This window comes from Acyrthosiphon pisum, chromosome X, assembly GCF_005508785.2.
Source record: "Acyrthosiphon pisum isolate AL4f chromosome X, pea_aphid_22Mar2018_4r6ur, whole genome shotgun sequence".
NCBI lineage: Eukaryota > Metazoa > Arthropoda > Insecta > Hemiptera > Aphididae > Acyrthosiphon > Acyrthosiphon pisum.
In genome coordinates, this window is record NC_042493.1 from 66,427,719 (window position 1) to 66,452,957 (window position 25,239).

General features: G+C 29.7%; 1 protein-coding gene across 3 annotated transcripts; it reads right to left on the reverse strand.

Annotated features, from left to right (window-relative positions):
- Positions 1-24,780, reverse strand: LOC100159476 (E3 ubiquitin-protein ligase Ubr3). 3 transcript variants are annotated; one of them, XM_016805698.2, is made up of 23 exons: positions 23,672-24,780; positions 23,390-23,603; positions 21,680-21,835; positions 21,424-21,613; positions 21,039-21,348; positions 18,621-19,007; positions 18,253-18,432; positions 17,487-18,162; positions 17,267-17,409; positions 16,944-17,188; positions 16,696-16,862; positions 15,905-16,608; positions 15,655-15,798; positions 8,024-8,241; positions 7,124-7,945; positions 6,569-6,955; positions 6,206-6,372; positions 5,742-6,078; positions 5,216-5,669; positions 4,092-4,304; positions 1,451-2,925; positions 1,074-1,213; positions 1-995 (listed from the first exon to the last, which is right to left on the reverse strand). In XM_016805698.2, exons 1-23 carry the CDS (start codon positions 24,003-24,005, stop codon positions 878-880), a joined length of 8,181 nt encoding a protein of 2,726 aa, XP_016661187.1. In that variant the 5' UTR covers positions 24,006-24,780; the 3' UTR covers positions 1-877. The 3 variants fall into 3 exon arrangements, with proteins under 3 accessions (XP_016661187.1, XP_008184612.1, XP_001946433.2); XM_008186390.3 differs by having other exon boundaries at positions 8,024-8,244; XM_001946398.5 differs by having other exon boundaries at positions 7,124-7,942; positions 8,024-8,244; positions 23,672-24,779.
- Between the last annotated feature and the right edge of the window lie 459 nt (positions 24,781-25,239).

Genomic DNA, 25,239 nt, shown 5'->3' on the forward strand with positions numbered 1-25,239 from the left:
TATTTGGTTAGTTCAGGGTATTTTAATATTTTCAGTTCAATATGAGTACACAAATTATCATATCTCCAATAATATCAGTGCATTTGACTACAAAAATGACAATAATATTTTTTACATTTAAATAATAATATAAATCTATGAAGAAAATTATTTTATTTCCTATCACAGATAAATAAATACAAATGTGGAAAGGGTTGATTACCCACCTAAACATACAAGCATTCAGTTAGGTCTCTTAAATCTCCCACACATTAATATGTCAATACTTAGATTTAATTTAGGGAACACACTAAAATATGACAAATAATCTTTATGTATAAAAAGTCGTTGTACATTCTACATCATTATTATTGTTATTATTAAATATATATTATTCAAATGTATACATAGGTTTCATGATACAGTTGACAGTTGTATAGTTTCTACAACAACAAAAAACAAATATATAATAATAATAATAGATAAGTAAACACGGCGCACAAATATGTAGCTATTACATATGTATATTAATTAAGATAATATAGAACTGATGCTATGTTACATACATACACACAACATAATAATTAATGATAAATTCACATAAATAAACATGTTTTATATACATAATTGTTTTTAATATAATTGTAATTGGAGTAAAATAGTTAAAGTAATAAAAATAATAATAGTTCATACGTAAATAATAACAATAATTATAAAAAATTGTTTACAACACAATATACCATCAAGGTTTTAGAATAAGAAATATATCACAACATTATTTAAGAAATGGTAATGACACCAGTTGCCGTTGCTTGTTAGACTATTATTAAAACTACTAATTCAAATAACATTGTGTATATTATCAAAGCCATTATCATTACTGTTATCTTCGTAATATTTACAACGCATCTCTGTGCCATACCCATTTCTTATTAGTGTGGTCAAATCGATGTGCCAACCACTGATGTTCCAACAGTCTGTACCGTTCCGCACTTAAATATAACGGTTTTCCACGTCTGTTATAAGGCAATAATTAAATATGTTAATATTTAAATAGAATGTTTAATCAAACAAATTTATTGAAATATATTTACTTGAGTTCACGATCTTCTTCACCAAATGCATCCAGGTACACAGACCCCCAAAGACATGCCCGTTTTCCACGAATTACTACAACGGAGCTGGAAGTCACAACCAAGAACATACCCGTACCGCCGCCACATTCCAACGAGTGCTAATATACAAGATAAAACACAATATAATATTTGTATGATAATTCTATACATATTATATTTATTCAAACTTATATATTATAAATAATAATGTAATTTACAATTTTGTAAGGAAAAAAACAAAAAAGAGAAATGGATCATGAAGATTTTAAGATGGGACAGTTGGAATCCTTTTGAAAAATAAAGTGCAATTTTTTCAATCAATGAATAATATTAATGTATATTATAAGTTTGCATACTTGTACTGCTTCATAAATGTGATTTGTTTTGCAACAATTTTCTTTCAGGCATACCACGGTACCACAAACCAAGCACACACTCGTCTCTCGTGGCACGCCATGACACCGATGACAGGCCCTGCCATGGTAGTACTGGAAAACTTCGTCATACAGATGTGGCAGCTTCAACAATCGAGGCCCCGTCCAAGTGATTGGTGGGAACAAACTACGGCTGCTATCTATGATACCAGCTCTAGTGTCATCACTAACACCACCACCATCACAACAGTCAGCAAAAAGTAACATACGTGCGGCCATTATGATATTAGCTGAAGTGGTGGCTTTAGAATTAGGGTCGATTTCAGCAGCTGCAGAAGAAACTATGGTAGTAGTATTTTCACCGATGATAGTGGCTTTAGGTATTTTGGTCGTCAATGATTCTCGAAAAGATGTCAGCCAAGTACGAGAAATAGTTGTTGAAATTTTATTATTTTTATCATTGGTAGAATACGACCATTGTGGCCATATGACAGCTTCCATGGCAGATGGTGGCTGCAATGGCATATGTTGTCTTTTTTCACAATTTTTCTGGTTTTGATCGTCATTATGTTCAATGTATGAACAATTGTAGTTATAGCTTTCTTCACAATGATCACTGACCTCATGTGCATCTTCGTTATTGTTTAACAGTTTTAAATACCGGGCGAGAATTAGATATTCATAATCGTCTTTTGACCAATTTTGATGATGGTGAAGATCGTTTGAAGTTGAAAAATCCACATTACAGTTAACTTCGGCCAGTGGCGGAGAAATTTCTTGGCTATCCAATAGTTGTTCTCTTTGTTTGTTCTGTTCTACATTCAAGTTATTTAGTTGCGACGATGATAATGTTAACTCAGAATGGTCGTCTAGATTATCATCATCATCACTGTTAATATATTTTTTCAAAAGAGCGGCAAACCGCAAAAATGGCAATGTACTTCGTCTGCCGTAAGATTCTAGCGACAATATTATTTCACCATCATCTTCTGAGGTGTCTATTGACCTATCAAGTTTGTTATCACTAACAATATTTTCAACACCCTCTTCTTCTTGGTGCATCATGAATTCGTCATCATTATTTACTATTGAACCGATGTTGACTATTTCAGTTTCATCGTCATCCGACAAAAACACTATAGTTTTGGCCAAGGCTACAACTTGTGAAAATAAGGGTGTCAGTGATAGTGTATTGTCAACTTCGGTAATATCCATTGATAACGATGATAGCTTATTATTGCATCCATCATCTAAATCCATTTGAACACTAGTGCTTTCATCAGTTCTTTCTTCATTTCTTGTTGACATTTGTCTTGTATTGAGACTACTGTAATGTCGTCGGCGGTGATAAAGTTGACGGTTAAATTTACAGTTACGATTCCACGTGGATGCGACTTTTAATGCGGCCACATACAGTTGCATGTTGTATGTGAGTTTGATTAAAGTATCAAACAAATCTAAACATATAATTGAAATACCCATATTATATTTTAGTATGTTGTTTAAGTAACAAATACTAAACTATAAGTTATTTTTCACAAGGCTGGGCAAGTTTATGTTTTTTTTTTAAACTCAGTTAACTTGAGTTAATATGCATCAAAAACAAAAGGTTAAAAGTTAATTTAATTTTTGGTTCACGCATTAAAGTTAAAAGTTAATACAAGTTAATGAATTTTTTTTTAAATTTTATCAAGTAAAAATTTTTTTTTTGATAACGTTAGCTTACTTATGTTTTACCAACCCAAAACTAAATTGTGTTTATACTTTATATAGTATTTCCATATAATAAGTATTTCATTGGAGTTTTTCGTTTCTAAAAAAAAGAATAATAATTACCTATCTAATAAATAAGTAATAGAATGAAAAAAAATAAAATTATTAACTTTAAACAATTCACGGTAAATATTTCTGACAATGACATGATAACGAAAAAGATTGGTTAAGTGAAATGTAATACAATTAAAATAAATTAACTAACTGAACTTACCAGAGGATGACACACCCACATGTGTTGTCTCTGTCTTACAAATATACAACATATCAAAAACTGTTTAGTGCATGACAATTTTACTCCCTCTGTATTTATAGTAGTATTACCAAATGTCCACATAGAAAGCATAAGGAAGAACTTTATCTGTGTTACAATATTTTTATTATTTGGATTACATAAATACATTTAATGTTATCAGTTTGAGAACAAAAGGTTTTTTTTTTCATTTAATTATTAAAAATTATTGCTGAGTACCATCAAAAAAATGAAAACACCACGACACAGATAAAGTTCTTCCCTATGTGTTGTTGAATTTTGATTATTCTATTATAAATACAGAGAGTAAAGTTGTCACTCACAAAACAGTTTTTTTTATGTTGTGCATGTAAGACAAACACACCACAGTCACACCCACTGTGACTTCCTATTAAAATGAAATGTGAATTTGTTAATTTCACATTAATTCAAAGATAAATTTAGTAAATTAATGGTTAAGTTATAGAAAATCCAAAAGTAACTAGTGAAGTTAAAATGTTTAATTTAAATTAACTTTAACTTTTTAACTCGTTAAGCCCAGCCTTGCATTTTAATATCAAAAAAGCCTAAGTACAAATTAAAAAACATTATACAAACCGCGGTCTAGTGAAGGTAATAACAACACAAGTTGTAAGAGTACGGAGCATGGATCACGCATTAATAATGGTGGATAAGTATTGCTTAACTGTTTTCTTGGCTGTTCGCACCCGATTAATTTGTGCCAAACATCACTAATGGGATTATAATCAGGTGTCTGGTATTTGGCCATCAGCGATCGAGCGCTCACACGCAACACTTTCAACAATGGTGCTAAGAAAATTGAAATTAAACCACTTATTAACTAAAGTATTAATAATTATGACAATACAATTAAACATTCTATATGATTTCTCTATTAAGCATGTCAGTAAACATCGGAAGAAATTGTATGGTAACTCACTTAAAAAAGATTTACCATTTATCATATTCTGATTATCAGGATTAAAAAGCGGGTAAGTCCAATTTGATATACAAAAAGGCCAAAAAAACTTAGTTTACTACAAAACAGATTCAGCATCAAAAAACAATTAAAATAACACGTTTGAAACCATCAATTTAGTACATATATTTTGATATAATATATACTATGTAGTTACGCAAAATGGAGTAAATACAGTTACATTTTATGAAATAGATGTGTTAAGAATATTATATGTATATTATACATATACAAGATAACTAAACATTTATAATTTTAAAAAGCAGTATAAATAAAATATGTATATTATATTACATTAGTGAGCATTTAAATTTAATAGTAATGTTATTTGATAATATAATAATTTATTATTAGCTTAATTTAAACAATTAAACAACATATTTTGTCAAATAGATCTTATACCTGCATGTGTTGTTTCCGTCTTACAAAAACACAACATACCAAATTCTACGTACTAATTTTTTTTTAGTATATTTATTAATATTGAAACAAGTAATGAGCATTTTAAAAATGTAAATTTTTTACAAAGTTTAAAATCATTAAATCTTGCTTCATAATGAAATAATTTAAAAATGCTTACAAGACGCCTTGGTTATCATTCTTAACTTTAAATTTGATATCAAGTCAATTCACTCTCATATTAAAAATAATAGAGTAAAATGGATTATTCTAAATGTATAATTTACTATGTTATGCTTTAGTTGGACAAAGACAACACAGAGATGGACTGAAACATACATACCTATACAATTGCGCTTGGGCAGCATGTTGTAATAATTATTGCTACCATTGATATCTGTAGCATTAACTGCAGTAGCAGAAAACAAATTGAGGTGACGATAATAATTATTACCGCGGTGTAATGATGACTGTTCTTGCTGCAGTTGTTCTATAAGACTGTTGTTACGCTGCACCAATTCCACTTGGATATTCGTCCAAGCGACAGATACAACACTATGCCATCTTACCTTGTACATTTTTTCTCGTTGAGTTGATGTCAATAATGTATGTGGCAATGATACAGTTTGAGCTGCTGCTGTAACTACCGTTGTAGTAATCATATCACTCACACATCTATTAACAGCATTCAACAAAGGATCTTCTCCACTTTCTAACTCTTCACCCTCTCCTCCATTGCCACCAATTCCATCTTCTGCACCACCAGCAGGACTAATGTCATGTACTTGGTCCTGTATCTAAGAATAAAAATAGCACATAACATTTTACAGTATGCATTAAATCATCATTATATTATTGAGAATACAAACCAGAAAATAATCATCATCATTAAAATGATGGTGATGAACATTCTGATGCAAAGGATGTCGATTAACAATGTTCTCTGTATCGCCGATAAAAACTGAAGTTGATGTTTCACTGCAGCAAACCGCATCACTAGATTGTTCTGGATTCGGTGATTCATATTCTTGCTGTTTGACTAGTTCTGTCAGTTTGCTCATAGCATCAGACATAGCACTTGGGGTATTAATAGTGTTATAAGGGGCACAGCCACGTTGTTGCTGGTTTTGATCAATAGCAACTTCTGGTATTAATGGCATTAAGGAATTAGCTAATTGCCGACAAAGTGGACAACTATATTCACCACTATAAAAGTATAAAATAATAAACTGTTTTTGTCATTGAATAAAAACAAACTCTTAAAAGCATCATTTATATGCAATCAAATAATTGAGTAATTGTGTACAAAGTGAATGTTTAGGGCTATACATACCGGTCTGAATTAAAACGCTGAGCACCACGTAATGATGCCAGATATGAACTCCAACACCTCAAATGTAAGTGATGGCCACAAGTCTGTACATGGACATTGCCACCAACTGGAGTAGCACTAGTAGTAGTTGTAAGGGATCCAACTTCAAAATCAGCCTTATCCAAGTTCTACAAAATCAATAAATCAACATAAATAATTATAATGTATAACAGTATTATTGAAAATCAATTACTATTATGGTAACTGGAAGAACCAATGGATAATATATATATATATATACTAATGTTTGAAAATAATTTTAAATGATTAAGGATATCATAATTCAACAGCAAATTAATTTTAATTAACAGAAAGGAAACTCACGTTAAAATATTGTGACATTAGACGTTTGCGGCGGTCAGAATGTGATGCATATGTAGTTGCATCGTAATTATCAGCAATTGTTGTCACTATTGGTTGATTATGTTGTTGCTGTGACTTAGAGTCATTGATTACAGATGTAGATTGCTGGTGATGTTGCTGTGAATTCAACGGTGGTAAAGAAGGCCAATAATGATAATAATTTTGTTCATTCTTGACTACACATTTGTTTTCAACATTATTACTATTTGTGAGACCCGTGGCTTTTTCTGTGTCTTGTTGTTGTTGTTGATGATACTCGGTAGTATTGCTATTACTGGCATTGTATTGATTGGTTGACTCTATTGGTTGTGAAACAATATGTCGTCTATGTGCTAAAACGTTAGTACCCTACAAATAATATAATAGAAATTAGTTTATAATAATAATAACAATAATAAAAATTATTGACCAATGGCCAGAGCTGCCGCGGTCTTTTATGTCTAATAAAAAAAATAAAAATTATATTTTTGTATTTATTTTCAAAATAATATCTAAAATTCAAAAAAAAAAACATACTTGAACTAATATCACTAGTCCTACTGGATCTTGACGCTGTTGTTCTATTTGTACTATCACAGTCTGATTACAAATCACACAATCCACAGTCAATGTAGCTTCATGTTGATCAGGTCCGCGAATATGGGTAGTCGATTCTTTTGTGGTTGTTGTTGTACTATTACTACTACTACTGTTTTCATCTAGTTCAACTATAGTATTTGCTAACGTTGATGTAGAGGCTTCATTACTACAAGTAGTCGAAGTAGATATCTCCACAGTAGGAGCCGGTACGTCACATTCCATATTTGTATTAGTTGCACTGGTAGATTGTGATTGTGTATCAGTAGAATCTAGATCCCCAGAGCGGCGTGCACTTTCAAGGAATGCCCGTTGCGCTCGTGCCATTTCTTCCATCATTTGCTGTTGCTTGTCACGAGCCCGGCGTTTACGTTCCCGTCGCTCACGCTCTTCATCATCCCTTGAAGCTGTTTCACGCATTACCACTGCTATTGGCCATAATGCCACTCTAGTACGCAATATGCAATCATAACATGATGACGACCCCTTAGCTATCCTATCTAATAAACGACCCACAAAAAATGCCCCATCACCACACGGTGGTACTTCTTCTTTGATATTATCATTTTCTGATGTTGATTGGTTTGTCTTGGCCTCATCAATTAAATTACTAGAAGTGGTTGGATGCGATGAAATTATAGGCAGTTGATATGAATCTGGTTCACCCGACAACTGAGAGTGCAATTTTAAAAGTAAGGAAATGATACTCTCATTTATACACACTAATGAATTTTGTTGGTCATCAACTTCTATTACCATCTGCTTAAAACAAAATATTTTTTATAATAATCTATAGGTACAATTTAAATATAAGCAAATAAACTATTTGTCGTCACTTACATTTCTATCAACTCCCAATATTGATGATTCATTATCGTTATTTGGAATAGCCTCAAACGGAAATTCAGGTATAGTAAGATCAATAATAACTGGTATATCTGACGATGACGATGACGAGGACGATGATGACTGATGCTGCTCATGTGTAGGTGAATCTGTTTTTGGTGGAGGAGGGCGTAAGAATTGTAAACGTTGTTTAACACGATTCAACGCAGAATCTGCTAAAAGAAAAATGAAAAGTATGACATTATTTATGCAATAAACATATAAAACTATTTAATTAAAACAATAAAAGTAGCATAATAATTAATTTTTATGGTGCTTTGTTGAAGAACGTAACCAAAATAATTACAAATTTTCAAAATACAATTTGTCAAGTTATCATTTTATAAATAATTTAAAACAAAACGATTTATCAAATCATTATTATTTATAAACACTTACCTAAAATAGTTGTATAATTAATACTTAAATAAAAAAAAACATATTGGAAAAAATCACTAAAACCTAGTGTAATTCTAAATTGAAATTAGGTAGTGTTGAAATAGATAATTTTAACCTAAATATTTAATTTAGTACAACTTACTGAAGAGTGATATTATGATATTATGATAGTGATATTATGATATTATTAATATAGTTATTTTATTTATTTATTTATTATTAATATACGGAGCAAAACTCCATTTACAATCTGTGTATAAATATGACAGTCATATAAAGTATTTTGATAAATTTAAGAGTATAAGTAATAATTATTAATTATGTATAAATTATATATAGTATAAATAAGGTGTTTCGAAATGAATAAGTGAATTATATAATAAGTGTATGCAATGAGAAAAAGTAGAAAAAATAAAAAATAAAAAAATATAGAATATAAGAATAAAGTAAAATAAACACAAAAATTGCAATAATAAAATAATACTAGTTCACAGTACTCTTAATCACTAATATAATACAATTAAGCTAAATTATACATGTTTTTAATATCATTTAAGTTACAAGAAAACAGGTCTAAATGCGTACAGTTACCAATTGACATGAGTTAGTTAGTAGGAGAATCTAGAATATAATTAGTTTTTATGTGTTTTAAGAAAAATAAATTATTGTTTCTAGTTTTAGCAATTTTAATTTTAAAATTAAGATTTTCCAGTAAAGGACCACAATCTATTTCATCATTAAGTAATTTAAATAGAACATTTAACATAAGATAATTTCTATAATTTTTTGAGAGAAGTTATATTAAAAAATTCTAAAATTCTATTATAACCAGAATGAGGTTAGGTTAGGTTTAAAAGAAAGAAATTGTAAAAAAGAGTTTTGTATAGATTCAAGAGTTTGAATAAAGGTTATAGTGTTTGGGATTAGAACAGAACATTTCAATTGAGATCTAACTAAAGAGTAATATATATTTTTCAAAGCAAATGAGTTATAAAAATCAGAGCAACATCGTTTAAGAAAACCTAATCTGGAAGCTGCTTTATTTTTTATTTTATATGATCTTTGAATTTTAATTTTATATCAAAATAAATGCCTAAATCGTTAATGAGTAATGTATGTTTAACTGAATGTGCTAATAAATTATATATTAAATATAATATTCTAATATATAATGAAATATAAGAGAATTTTTTTTTGCGAAATAGTTATTACAGAACATTTACTTAGATTTAATTCCTACTGTTTTGTAAGCACCAACTGCAAAAATGATCCAAGTTTAATTGTAATTTTGAAGCATTGTTTATAGAATTAATAGTTTTATAGATTTTTGTATCATTGGCTAGAAGTAATATATTAGAGTGTTTTATTACTAAGTTAATATCATTAATGAATAATAAAAAAATAATGGAGAAATATGGTCTCTTTGGGGTACACCAGAATTAACAAGGGTGGGTAATGATAAAAAGTTATAATGCTTAATAATTTGTAATCTGTTTGATAGAAAAGACGAAAACCATGAAAGAAGAGGGTCATAATTAATATTATACATTTTATTTTATTTTAGAATTAATAATCTATATTCTATAGAGTTAATATTGATGATCAATTCGAACAAATGCTTTATTAAAATCAATGTAAATTGTATCTGTTTGTGATTTTTTCAAGAATGAGTCTAAGATGTTTTGTTTGAAAATAGCTAAGTTAGTTACAGTAAATCGACTAGATCAAAAGCTGTGTTGTTCATTAATAAGAATATTTTGAAACATTGGAAATAATCTCGAATTAATAATTGTTGTGAATATTTTTGGAATAATTGATATATTACATATTGGTCGATAGTTTGTTACAAATGATTGATCCGCTTTTTTAAATATTGGCGACATGAAAACTGTTTTCCAGAAGGTAGGGAAGACACCGTTAGTTAAAGATTGGTTGAATAGTAAGTGTATCGGATTTGTTAAAATAAAGCGGCATTCAAATAAAAATTTTGGGGAGAGATTATCTGGACCAGCATATAATTTTTAAATTAATATTGTTAAGTTCATTGAATATATCCATGAGCGATAATTTAGGTCTATATTACAAATAGAATTTAATGTATAATTATTATGAACGGATTTTAGATTTGGTTGGGGTAATGGCTTAATGTAGATACAAGAAAAATATTTTTCAAAGATATTTACTATAGATAGTCCTCCTTCGAATTCTTCATCTTGATACTTCATTATGTTAGTAACATTATTAGTAGATTATTTATCTTTAAAAAATTTCCAGAAGTATTTAGGATTATATTTTATGTAGTTTTGAATATTAAATAAGTATTTATTATAGTCATTTTATCTCAAAATTTTACATTGAACTCTTAAAGACAAGAATTTAGTGAAATGAGATTGTGAATTAGTCCGTTTGCAATAAAGGTGGAATTTTTTTTTCTATAATTAAAACCCTAAGTTCATTACTAAACCATTTGGGAAATGAAGAACATTCTTTTCGTAAGTAGGGACACAATTATTAATTACAGAATTGAGTTGATAATAAAAAATTAAAATATTACAATCAATATTGTTATTGAATAAACTATACCAATTGATTGAGCCTAATATTGCATTTATTGTTTGATAATTTGCTTTAATTCAATTATAATATACCAATTCATTAGTGTTTAATGACTTTATATTATTACAAACTATATTACAATTAGTTTCTAATTATGGATGATAAGAATCAAAATTAATAATAGAATATTTGTTTAATGATACCCTAATTGACTTATTATTTGAAATCTAAAATATTATTTTTTTGAATTAATAATGTTATTGTACTGAATCATGTTTATTAACCAAATATTATCGAAAGAAAAAAAAGGAAATGTATTAGGATAAATGGCTGAAATGTATGTTAAAATCACCTAGTTAATTATCAGATAATGGAAATTCATAAATTACGTCGTTTACTGCATTAAAATAATCTGTATAGATGTCTTGAGATGACCGATTAGGAATATTTATGCTGCTAATTATAATTTTTTTTTTTGGTTAATCTTAACTAAAATAAATATAATTTCTAAGTTATTACTATTAATATTTTTAACTCTAGAGGGAAATTTATTATGCATAGCCATAAGTACTCCTCCGCCTCTGGTAAGATTACTAGATTGAATATTTCTGTTGCAACGATACATATTATAATTTTTGAATCCAAGTTCTGAGGAATTGACATCAATTTAAAGCCAGGTTTCAGTGAAAGCAAAAATATCAAAGTAAGATGATGAAATAGATGAATTTTGGTGTTTAAACCAAGAAAATTCTGATAATATATTATATTGTGATGGTAAATGGAGTATTTATATGTTTTTTGAATTGGTGATTATTAATGGGTTACCTTTTATATATTTAATTATAATGTTTTGTTCACCATTATTATGTCTAGTTTTTAATTCTCGATGTAACGTTACCATGTGTTATCATTGATGCACAGTTCGGTCTGAAGATATCCGTATATCTTTGAACTCTGTTGATTAACGTAATTTTGACTGTGCGCATAGAATATCGAAAATATTTTTTGTGTTAGAAAGTGTGATTTTCAGTGGACCAGCACAAGTAAAAATATTGCCAATGTGAAAAGTTCTGATAGGTTCAATATTTCAGTTCATTTCATGTAGAATTGATATAAAAATGTTCATTATCAGATTTAATATTAGAAGTATCCTTTTCTTCCGGTAGATTGAATATGATAATGTTTTTGGCTCTAGACTGTCTGTCAGTAATTTCATTAATAATATTGAAATCGTATATTTTGGAATTAGCATTTTGTTTCAGATTTTTAATTTTTTTTTCAAGTATAGTTATATTTTTACTTAAGAGAGCATTGTCTGTGGATAGCTTATTAATTAGTGTAGAAAGGTCATCAAAACGATTATGAAAATTTTTAATATTTTTATTTTGTTTGTATATTGATTGAATTAATTTATTTTGTGTACCTTTGATTTCATTTTGGTATTTTACAATTGAAGCCAATTGTTCTTCCATAACCAAAATAAATAATTAATATACACAGTAAATGTTATATGAAAATTCAATAACGCACAAGAGCAATACCACACTACATACTCGTATATATTAATATTCTACTCCATATTGTTATTAATTAACCGAAAACTTTTATGACAGGGAAGGCAAACCTTTTTCGGGTCACTGACAACATTTAGTAATCAAATCTAAAAAAAAAAATTAATGTGGCAGTATTATGTGTTCATATAGACTGTCCAGATTTTTTAAGCTGTTTAACCTTCTATAGTCCCACTTTTAACACTCGATCGACAAACACTTTTCGTTTAAGCATACAAGTTACTAACTATGCAAATAACACTCCCTGCAATAGATTAATGCAAACTGTTAATAAATTTAAAATTGATATGTTCAGCTCACCTAATTTAGACTCATTCAAATCGTATTGTAATTATTTAATTCTTAACTCTTAAAAATGCTATGTTTATTTCAATAATTATTGTACATTGTTCATTATTCTTATTAATTTCCATAGACATATTTACTATATGTCTATGACTAATACTGTTAATACAATTATTAATATTATTTTCATTAATTTTATATTCCTATTTGTATACATTGCCCGTTTAATACTTAATAATAAATGAATAAATAAATAAATAAATATGTACCTATAAATATTTTCAGGATGATAAAGGTCTTGAAAAAGTCCAAAATTATTTAAATATCTAATGTGTATTTTTTGTCTTAATAAGCTTTTTAAGCTTTTACTTGTAAAAGATGAGCAAACTTATCATGCTAAATGTCATTAAAAAAATGTTATCGTTTGTTTGCAAAATATATCATATTATTATAACTTAATAAAATAAGCAGCATTAGCTTAATTTGCTCCATTCAATAATATATTATTGCTATGTTTTTATTTAAAATAATTCATAGTAGAAAATAAACTCACATATTAGGGTAACTGTGCATGTTGACATAAATATTGAGTTTATTTAGAATGAGCTACTTTTTTTCAAAGTAGAAAATATTATGTTTGGAAGCAGTGAATTCCTACATTTTATAATAGATAATATTGTAATTAAACAAATACAGGGATTCGATACTGTGATTTTAACACACGCGCGACATAGTATTTTAAACGTGTTTTTTAACAAATATTCCAATTAATCTATTGAAGCGATGAGATTTCTGAAAACAGATATGAATTTGTCGTCAAGTCTACTTGAAATTGACTTTCCCACATTTTTGATTTTTTGATTTTAACTTCTCCAAAAACTGAAATACCAGAATTTTTAAATACACTTTTTGAATATGACATTTTTAAAAAAATTGAGAGTAATATCAAAAATGTGGGGAAGTCGATTTCAAGTAGACTTGACGACAAATTCAAATCTGTTTTCAGAATTCTTATCGCCTCATTAGATCAATTGGTATATTTGGCAAAAAACATGTCTAAAATACTATGCGCGCGTGTGTTAAATAAAATCAGAAAACCACGGTGTCGAATCTCCTTAATAGAAATACTTTTTCAATACAGGTAATGTACCACTTTTGGTAGGTTTGCTACTCCTGTTCAATGATAATGAAATATTATTTTTAAAGGTGTAATGGGACAAATGGAAGTTTAGATTAAAAAAAAATGATAATGTTTAATTTAATTGTGTTAAACATTTATAGTTATCACATTCAACATCATTAACATCGCCCTGATCACTGGTGTTGACTACTCGTAGACAAATATACTGTTGGTGAATCATAATTTTGACTGACAATGAGACAACATTTTGAAATATACTGTAGGCGATCAGGTACTGTCGCAAGAAGCTAATGATATAATTGGTTTTTATTTTTGTTAAGTTTTAGTGTTGATATATATTTTTTCCCCCCGAAATGACTTCGTTGTTGATCGTTAATAACAATAATATACCATATAAATAAGGTTCGGATTTGAAGGCAAAAGTTTTTTTTTAATAATAATAGAGAAATAATTTTTATTTAAAAATGTGTATCATTTAATATGGAAGATGATGATCGTATTTTTTTTTTTGCCTTTTCTACTGATAACTGCCTTTATTGGGTTTAATTTTCAATTGATTTAAGTCTTATACACGACATTATAAAACTACCCATACTACCTATCTATAAATTAAATTATTATTCATAATAAGTATATACTTAGTATAGATACAAAATTGTTCGTCAGTCCGCCCCGATTACATTTTCTATGTACAAAAATATTTTAAGTCAAGGCTTCACTGAAGAAAGTTTATCTAAGTACATGATAGTGATTTTTTTTATTACACGCAAGTTAAATATACAATATACAAACTATTTATTCTTTAAGTACATTTTTTTTGTAATTGCTTTTTTATGTAAATTAAATGGTTTTTTTTGACATTTTAAACATTTTTAATGCTTTTTTTACTGATTATATCACCTTTAAATCTGAACCCTACATATAAACTATAGTGTTAATTTAATAACATCAATAACCTTTTATTAGAAAATATTTTCGGATATATTATAGTGTGTTCCTACGTAATATGAATTATTGGAACAATATAAAATTATTTTTATCACTTTTTGAATTTATTTTGAATTATTATTTTATTTACAGTTATTTCTCCTGGTGGGTGGTTTAGTAATTCTTATTCATAAGATAAACTATTTAATTATTATTATGAAAAAATTAAAATTAATCACATACATAGGATAAAGTATGGCAGATGTCACACATAGTCGACTGGACATATTTTTGGCGCGGCGACATGGGCAATAATACTAGTAGAGCTCAATGAGTTAACTATGGTAATTTTCAACTTATTACACAAGTTATAATATTTGTGTGGAGAACACCCTTTTTACATACTCATATTTTATAAAGAGGGCAAAATATACTCAGTAAAATAATTTTACAATTATTGTTATAAGTAGTTCAAATTGCTTAGCTAATAAACTTAATAATTAAGTTTATTAGCTAAGAAATTTAAATGGATTATTATCTGTATTTTTCTGAAAATATTGATACCAAAAGGTGGATGTTTGATTTTTGGTGGGTTAAGCCCATTCAACAAAACACCAACTATATAAATATTAAATACTAGTATAGAATGGTTGTGTTTGATTAACTATATTTAAAAGCATTATAATAATATGTATAGTATGTATTACCCATTGTAGAAGATGTAGCAGCTGCTGCAGCATTTAAGCTATAAAAAGGTGAACGTGTAGGAATAGATGAACTAGCAAGAGGTATTTCGTTGCCAGCTATTGTAGCCAAAGATGGAACAACATTAGGCTGTTGTTGTGAGTTACCTACAAAATTAAATATATTGGTTACAACTTATTAATTAATAATTATATTATTGAATAAAGCATTTAATTCATTGGTTACTTTTTATTAATTATTAATTATTCTCACCAGGTTCTAAATTATGAGAAACTGTTATTGGTGATGAAGAGCTAGCCACCGAAGCAGCTGCTGCTACAGACGATGTGAAATAATCAAATAAATTGGTTGCCATTGTTGAGGCAGCTGTTGCATTAGAAGAAGCATTAGTTGCTTCTTCGCCAAAAAAATAATGGTAGTATGGTGGTGGCAATTCAACATGTGTAATAGTAGTGCACAAATTGTGTGCCAAATCGTCATGATCATACCAACGATTCAATAATAGGAGTGTTGTTTCTTTGGCATTAGCTGTTTCACTGTCAGAATTACTAGCATCTGCTACGGTTATTTTGATCTTTCTTTTTGGACAGCTTTTGGTATTAACGCTTTCATAGAAACATTCTCCAGTTGAAGCTGCTGAAGATGTCGATGCAGACTGCTTAGCTGGAGGATCTGTATCCATTGGTTGTTGTCGATTATTAGATGTCGTATTGTCAACGGGAGAGTTACTATAACATATCCACGCCTGGTCTAGAAGATAGACCAATAGACTGAGTGTATGTTCACTAATATCTCGGTAAACTGCTGAACGGTATAGACAATGCCAGACAACAGCGTGAAATAACTTAGATAACAGTGCTCTGCAAGGATTGCGATATGCTGGATGGTGTTTTTGTGGCATCCTATACGGAGGCCAAGTATTTTGATTTTGTTTCAATAATCCAATAGTACGCATGCTATATACAAAAAGCATTAAATAATAATCATATTACAATTTTTACTTTTATTGATTAAAAAAAAATAGTTAATAATTAATAACGTACAATGTTGTATAACGGTCCATGGATGATTGGAAATCACGTCTATGTACAGCTCTCAAAAGCACATGCACTGGGTCGTACAGTTTTTGCCAGACATGTGCTAAAGGCACATAGAGTCCTTGTTGCATGTTACCAGATGCTTCAAATTGAGGTCTCTTATACTCAGCCACCTTTAATAACAATTATAAATAATCGTGAAATATTTTCTATACTTAACATTTAAAATTATAAAATAAACCATTCTATCTTACAGCTTGTAATACAGTTTCAAAATCACGCATAGCTGGTGGAGATTCTTGGTCAAGGGAGGGGGGATTTCGAGATGCACCGTCACCACTGGTATTTATAGGACTTGTGGTAGTTGTGGCGCTAGTTTGAATACCACCGCAGCGTTCAGGCATTAATTCCATTAACTGGCTGTGTGTTTTATCAGAAACACATAATAATGTTACCATTTCTAATTGTGACTGACAATAATCATAATCTTCATCGGAACCTAGTGAATAGTACATTTTTTTTAAATATATAATATTTATATAATTAACATTAAAATTTATGTTTAATTACTACTTACATAAATTGGTACGGACACCTATTAAAGTGGCAAGGAAAACTAATAAACCTTCCATACTAGGTGCAGCATCATATTCCTCTGAATCCATAACTTGAGGTAATCCGCCATGTTTGACTACATGCATCCAATCATATACTTTAAACCTACAATAATCATTAATTAAAAGTATTTTAACAACTTATACAATAATTTAATAGTATAGACAGTAGATAATAATTACTTTTCCAATATTAAAGACATGAATATGTTGGCATCTGATAATTCAGATAGACAAAGTTGAAGTAAATAAATGTCAGCATCTACCATGGATATACAAAAATTTGATTGGATATATGTCATAGCTTGGCCTTTAATTTGTAGGCCATTACGCACCCATGCACCCTGCATGATTTCGTAGAATGCTGATTGAGCACGTACAGGGTGTGCAGCAATTGCCATTAACAACGAGTCTCTATCTGCTGGATCATTTGTGTTGCTTCGTGGAATAATGTCTTCTATACGGGCACCTTGAGCACGCACAGCTTGACACAAAAATACTGCCAAATACCGGTGCAAAGGCAGGTGAAAAGTGAACTGATGACGATCATCTAATCGTCGAATTATGGACGTGGAAGTACTTGCATTGTAGTTAGCAGAAGAGGAAGCAGTGCCACCACAAACATTTCCATGGTCTTGATTATAGTAGTAACCTACATCTATAAGCCATTTACGTAGACGTTTGAGACAAGCGCGTAACACACGGGATGATAGTGCCAAAGTGTCGGCTGATGTGAGATGCGACAGCATGGCCCACATTGGATATGCACTAGCTTCAAGTTCAGCACTAAAAGCAGCATAATAAGTGTTTGGTTCAAATTCAACATGATGACCCAACTCTCGACAATTAACATTCATTCCTACAAACATTTCAGTTATTAATAACAAGTTTAATGTATAACTATTAAATACATCATAAATGATTCATTTAAACAGACATGGAAATTTACCTTGAAACATTGACAAATATGAAAACCACGAATCCAATAAACGGTCGTCACACATAAATTTAACTGCAATCGGCCTATGCGATAATACATTGTTTAGATCGCTAACCAGTGGCCAATAACAATGCTCTTTCATAACAGCCTTTGAACAATCTACAACCCTGTGTCTGTTTTTCATAGGATCTATAACAATATAAATAAATAATTATAAAATTTCATTATACGTGATTAAATAATGAAATATAAAAATTATATTTTTTTTTGAGACATTAAGAAATCCGAGTTGCCAAAAGCCAACTGTATTTTAAATTAAATCAATCTAAAAATTTAAAATTTGTTATTCTAATCTGATAATTTCATAAATCAGTTACCATGTAATGTTGAAGGTATCAGTATTTTTGTCATCATACGCCTTAAGCTTGATACCATTATTCTGAGTAATCCTAATTTGTCGACCATCCGAGTGGCCAATGCTTCATTACTAAACAATTGGACGCTAATGTGAACAATATGGTTGGAGAGGGTATCTGAGTCTCTTGTTGTTGCCAAAACACGAGCAACACATCCATAGTGCATAACAAATGCTTCAGTTAATGCTTCCTTATATGCCGCATCAGGCAACATGTTCAACAGAAAACAGACCATTTTTTGAGGAAACTCATATCGTACGGTCCAAAAAACAATCTCTTGCAAAAAACTGGAATGATTCAGTTTGTTCTTTCGTTTTCTATTAATCTGACCATCAACAAGCCAATCACCTAAAAAAATATATCCACATTCCATACTCAATATTGATTTAATAAATAATAACAAACTATGTTTTCAACAAAATTGATTATTAAAAATAAAAATAAAGGTTATTTACTAAAATATAAAATATTATACAGAAATAATACCTTCGTATTCAAAATTAATTTTTTATCAGCATATAAAATTTTAGAATACAATAGGTATATATAATGTATAGTTAAATAGTTAGATGTTTTTTTAAATTTTTTTTTTCAATTCATAAGTATATAAAATCCCTGTATAGAACCAATGGTCCTTGTAATTCTGATGATCTTTTAAATTTAAATTTAAAAAATTAAATATGGCAAAAATTCATGACTAACTTTAGTTTATAATATTATCATAAATTTACAATATATAAATATCAACATGAATCATGAAAAAAAAAACTATAAGGTATAATATTCTTATGGCAAACCATTACATATGTGTACATTAAAAGCCTAATATTTATCGAATTTAAATGATAAATATTTATTAAAAAAAAAACAAATTTATTACAGTTTAAACAACATTTTACGACACTTAAATAAAATTACTTTTTTAATTTGATTAAGTTAACATTTCTAACACTGTACTTATTTTTATAGAACATGCATGCATAACTTTAATCTTACAGGAACTCGCAAGTAATTTCAATCTGAAAGTTTTAATTATAAATTATACCTATAAAACTATCAATACTAATTCATCATTTAATTGAGAATCTATATTGTCATAGACCATAGTACTTCTGTTTCCTAGCCCACAGCAGACGTCAATGTTAAAAGTATAAATGACAAATGTATAATTTAATTTCAATATTGACATAAAAACCAAGTAAATTCCTATGAGTATAATCTAATTTTTGCAAATGTAAATGAAAAATTGTTAAACCAAAAAGTAGTTAATAACCAAATCTAACAATCGAAATTCCAAAATTATAATTATTGTATAAACTAATATACATAAAACATTCTTATTGGTTTAGTTGTTTGGGTTGAGAATAACTCAAAGTTGTAAAATTGTTAAGGAAATCAGGTAAACATCTTAGTGGGAACCAAAATAAACTTATTTTTAGATCAGCTCTAAAATAATATAGTATTAATAATGATAACTATTACCAATAAATAATCAAACTTCATACTAAAATTATAGTCAGATTAAAAACTTAACCTTGAATAAATTTAATCACCAGTTTTAGTTTCTGCTCAAATAGAAATTATTTTAACTCCAAAAAACACGCTTTTAAAATATTCACGAGAATACACTCACACAGTCTTTATAGTTATATGCAGAATGGAGACCCATAGTCTAGTCACAATGAATTATAAAAATAACAACAATCGATAAAGTTTATTGGGTAGTAATCACTGTAGAAAACAATTTAAAAATAACCCATAATTGAGTATTGAGAGCACGCGCGTGGTATTTCAGATATGAATTAAATTTAGTACGGTAGAACTTTCATATAACAGTCACCGAAGAGACTGTAAATAATGACCGCTATTTAGAGGTGCCTGTCCTATAGAGGTGACCGTTATTATTAATAAATTATGTCTGGTAATGAACTATGAACAATTCCATATAACTAATATCAGATAATATATAAGGTTGGGAGTCGTATCTAATTTTAGTTTATCACCTAATTAGAAGGTACTTGGGTTAGATTACGTAAATATTTTGAATTACTGAATCAATGAACAAATTTCTAAAAGCCTGGTCTATTATACCGTAGAGCATGTGCTCAAAGGTTAATACAATTTTACAATTAAGACTATTTTATATAACCTATCTAATTTTACCTTAAAAAAAAAATGTTTGAGCCTTATGGTTATTTACATTGTTTATTACATTTTTAAACTGTAATTAGTTGTGTCATAAAAAAATAGTAGCTGGACATAAAATGTTGAAAAATGCCATATAAGTAAAATAATTGATAAAAGATAAAAATGTAGAAACTTATTTTTAATTAAGATAAATTAATTGTTAATAGTAAATATGTTATGTTTAAAATCTACCTTGTCCAAATTCATCATCCTCATCATCATCATCCTCGTCTTCAGAATTACTAAGGCTGTTATTGCCATGAATAACATCTCCAATTGTTGGGTTACTGCGACGTCGTCGACGACTGCTTGATGATGACGGCGATGATGTTGATGCAGTGTATTGATGTATAGCTTCAGCATAATAGCGACGCACCTTATCTGTGTATATAGTATAAATAGTCTGTTGTTGCTGTTGCTGTTGTTGCTGTAGACTAGAATCACTGCCAAAATTAGCAAAATTACCCGTGCTACTGTAATAATCACATGCCCATCGGTATATCTATATAAGATTAAAAAAAAAATTTAAGTTATTTTCTATATTCTTTTATTATTGGTTGTGTTTTAATAAACATACTCTTTCGTTGGTTAGAGACACAGTCATGACACGTCGCATAGCAGCTCCAAGGGCACCAAGGTCGTGCAGCATACCCAAAAATGGGTCCAAGTCTATAAGTAATAAATTATGTTGCTGATTTGTCATTCCAGCACCAGCAACGCCTCCAGGTGGTACATGGGTATTGCTTGTTCTAGAATCGGCAATTTTACTAAAAACAAATGTATTTTTTATAATTTGTACTCGGTAAATAATACAGAAGGCAAATTTGAACTACCTGTTTTCACGTAAATACTGCACTAATCGTAACAAAAGTCTTGGCATTATTCTCTCAGCTACCCTCAATAAATCGGCAGGAGGTTGTTTACAACCACTATTACTGCTGGTGCTAGTACCATCAATATTAATTGTACTGCTATGTTTACTACAAAACCTTGAAAATAAATATATATATATATATTAATCAACAAATATTGTTTATGCATTGGATCAAAGGTATATTATACAATTGCACAGTTGTAATTTATATAGGTTGGTAATATAATTAGTGAGAATTAGATACATTTTGATTATTATCAAAATGTAATACTAACATTTCAGTAATAAATGTTGAAAGTATCAAAAACTAAATTGATATTGTTAGCTTAGTATGGAAGTATTTATGTATATTATTTGTATATTTTATGGGTGAAGTACCAAAGGCAGATAATGTGGACAGTATCAATACTCAAGTTATCGGATAAAGAAATAATATTATTATTAAAACTATTTTTTTCTGTACATTACTCTGTTAAGTTATATATAATCTACTACTAACTCGGTAAAGTACTTTGATAAAATTAACAAATGTAAATAATTGTCTTTGATATAACGCATGCAATGATAATATGTATTATATTATTTTAGATGTTATTACAGTGCTATCTGGTTTTGTATACACTTATACTAAACGAGTTGTCAAAAAGAGAAGTTTAATTAGGGCCGATTTCACCAACACAGTTAATCACGGTTAACGCTTAATTGGCTGATAACAGATATTTAACCGGCCAAATTCGGCCGATTAAGCTTTAACCGTGATTAACTGTGTTGGTGAAATCGGCCCTTAGTGTCCTAATTATAACATAAATGAAAACAGTGAGAGCCGTGTATATTTAGCAGATTCAAAATATTCAGACAAATAATTGGAAATTTGACAATAAATTAAAACAAATAAGTTTATTTACTTTTATAATAACGAATAGGTTTTCAATTGATTTTTAATAAATAGTTATTATTATATTTCATTAGTCAATAATTGAATAGTTAATAATATTGTACTTATTTTTAAAACTACGCGAGAAGTAGCTTTGTATAATATATTAAGTATAGCATATAATTAATTAGGTACCTAGAATAGTAAATTAGAAATAATGATTTGTTAAGTATTGATATTATGTTATTTGATTGTTTATTTGCTTTACCCAATACATAATGGATAGATAAAGTTAATGTTCACATTAACAAATAATGTTTCGTTTTTCAGAATTTTGGTATTTTCATTTGGATGGGAAATATGTAAAATGGATAGTTTTTACATTATCTAGAGAATTTGAACTATACCTGTTTTTGAACATAATCCGTAACATATAAATAGGTTGTGATTTTAATAGATATTAACTACCTACAATTACCTACTTTAGGTGTTAATATTATTAATTTTTTAGCCTATAAAATGTAGGTACCTAATTTAAGGTAGACTGAATTAAACAAATACATCTTTATATTCATTTTTTAGTTATGATTTAACATCAAATTGTTTTTTACTTAACGAATAAGTTTAGACCACTATAAAAAGAATAATATAGGTAGGTAGGATTTAGTTATTTGTAACTGAAAATATTATTAAAATTTCCCTGCAAAAATACTGTGATTATTGTGAAATATCCATTAGAAATGGAGTTATAAATAGAAAAGATAACAAAATATTTATTCGAATATAATATATTACCCATCAGGCTTCATTACACTTGTGTCTCCACAATCACATGCCCCTCCTGCTTGAGAACGAAACATATTGAAATCATGACCTGTATGATCACCACGCTTAAAACAATCTCCACACAGGGACATACAAGGAGATATACTGCAAGTGCGACATCTATATGCTACATAATTGGCTGTCCAAACGAGGCCACAACATGTACCATAGTCATATACTTTGACTAAAAGAAAGGAATATTTGAATAAATGATATTATATAAGTAATGAAATGGTTAAAATTGAAAATTACCTGCACTGCTAAATTCATCTAGGGTTTTACCACCAGCCATTAACCAACGTAACCAGTCCAAATTATTCCACTCGCCAATCGCATCATATGGATTAAGCAGCACGTCCAACATATCATCCAGTAACTTACAACGGGTCAGAGCGGAATCAGCTGCAGCTGCATCTCCACCACCATCATCTTGCTGCTGTTGAGGGATGGTAGTTGCATCGGCTGCGGCATTACAACAATCAGCTGCAATGAGTGCAGCTGCACCACGTTTCCCACGTTTCATGAGCCCATAAGCAGGCGACTGCTGCTGTGCCATATTAGCAGTCGACGTAGTGTCCATTATCATAGTATATCAAATATATGTCTAAACGTATTGAACAAACAAGTTTGTGTGGTAGTTTGATTGGTGCATACAGAAGAACGACGGCAACATCATAGCGGACACTGCATACGACTCGTTCAACGTTAAGTGCAAATTATATCCGAAAATGTCTCCATATGTCGTATGTGATATGAATGTTGACACTACAAATTTGGAATCGTGGAATACCTCGTAACTATTACTGATGTCGGTTCACTTTTCGACGCGACAATTAAACTGCAGATATTCACAGTATGATAACACACGCTCACAAACTCATTGAGCACAGCGCCACGACCGGCGTGACGTTCATGCTACTACGATGGTATGGAAACGAACGCAATGGGCCACGTGTAATGGCGACCCCGAGACGGTCAACAGATTTTCAATAATTGGAAAAACTCAGCTAGAAAATATAGCCACTGGGTGACTCCGGTACGTAGTCCGTTCGTGCACAGCGAAAAGTGACACAACAACAACGGCGATGATAGTAATTCTATGTGTATGACGTACGTGCGCGTCTCAACGATAATACGAAAAAATAATCATACAATTAAACTCACGAATAGTGAGCATGTAAAATTTAAAATATTCAAACCAAAAAAAAAAATAAAGATTAAAAAATAAAATTTCCTTGTGGTAAAACGTAGTGCGTTAACAATTAAACATGCGAGTCCGACAACGGGCATAAAAAAGAAGAAAAGGAAGAACGACGACGATTATATCACTTGTCGGCACCACCACCACTACCACCGTTCACCACCTACACCAGTCGGACAATCGTCGCTGTCGTACAATGCATAGAAGCGCACGGTAGAAGGGAAAATACTGTGGTAGTGTGGTCCATCGTACACGGATGTCGTGATAACACGGAGGATACCACTCCGGCTACTACAACCACGGCTGCGGTATCAGCTCATCTTCGTAACCGACTGGACCGCGCTTATGATAACATTAGTGAAGGTACGCACTGAACCTGGTCACATTACGCCATTACGGGCACAAGCTTCTATATTATTATGTCCGTGAAAATACTCTGTGATTACGGCGTAGCTGTAGCGTGACTTGCGTCTTGTATGACGTAAAAACATTTATCTACTTCGTCATGCGGCGTAGTACGACTACAAAATAATCAATATTCAATACGCATTATAGTATATTGGAAGTCATTATACTTACTAAGCTGCCGTGAAATACCTTAGTCCTTATCTACAATAAT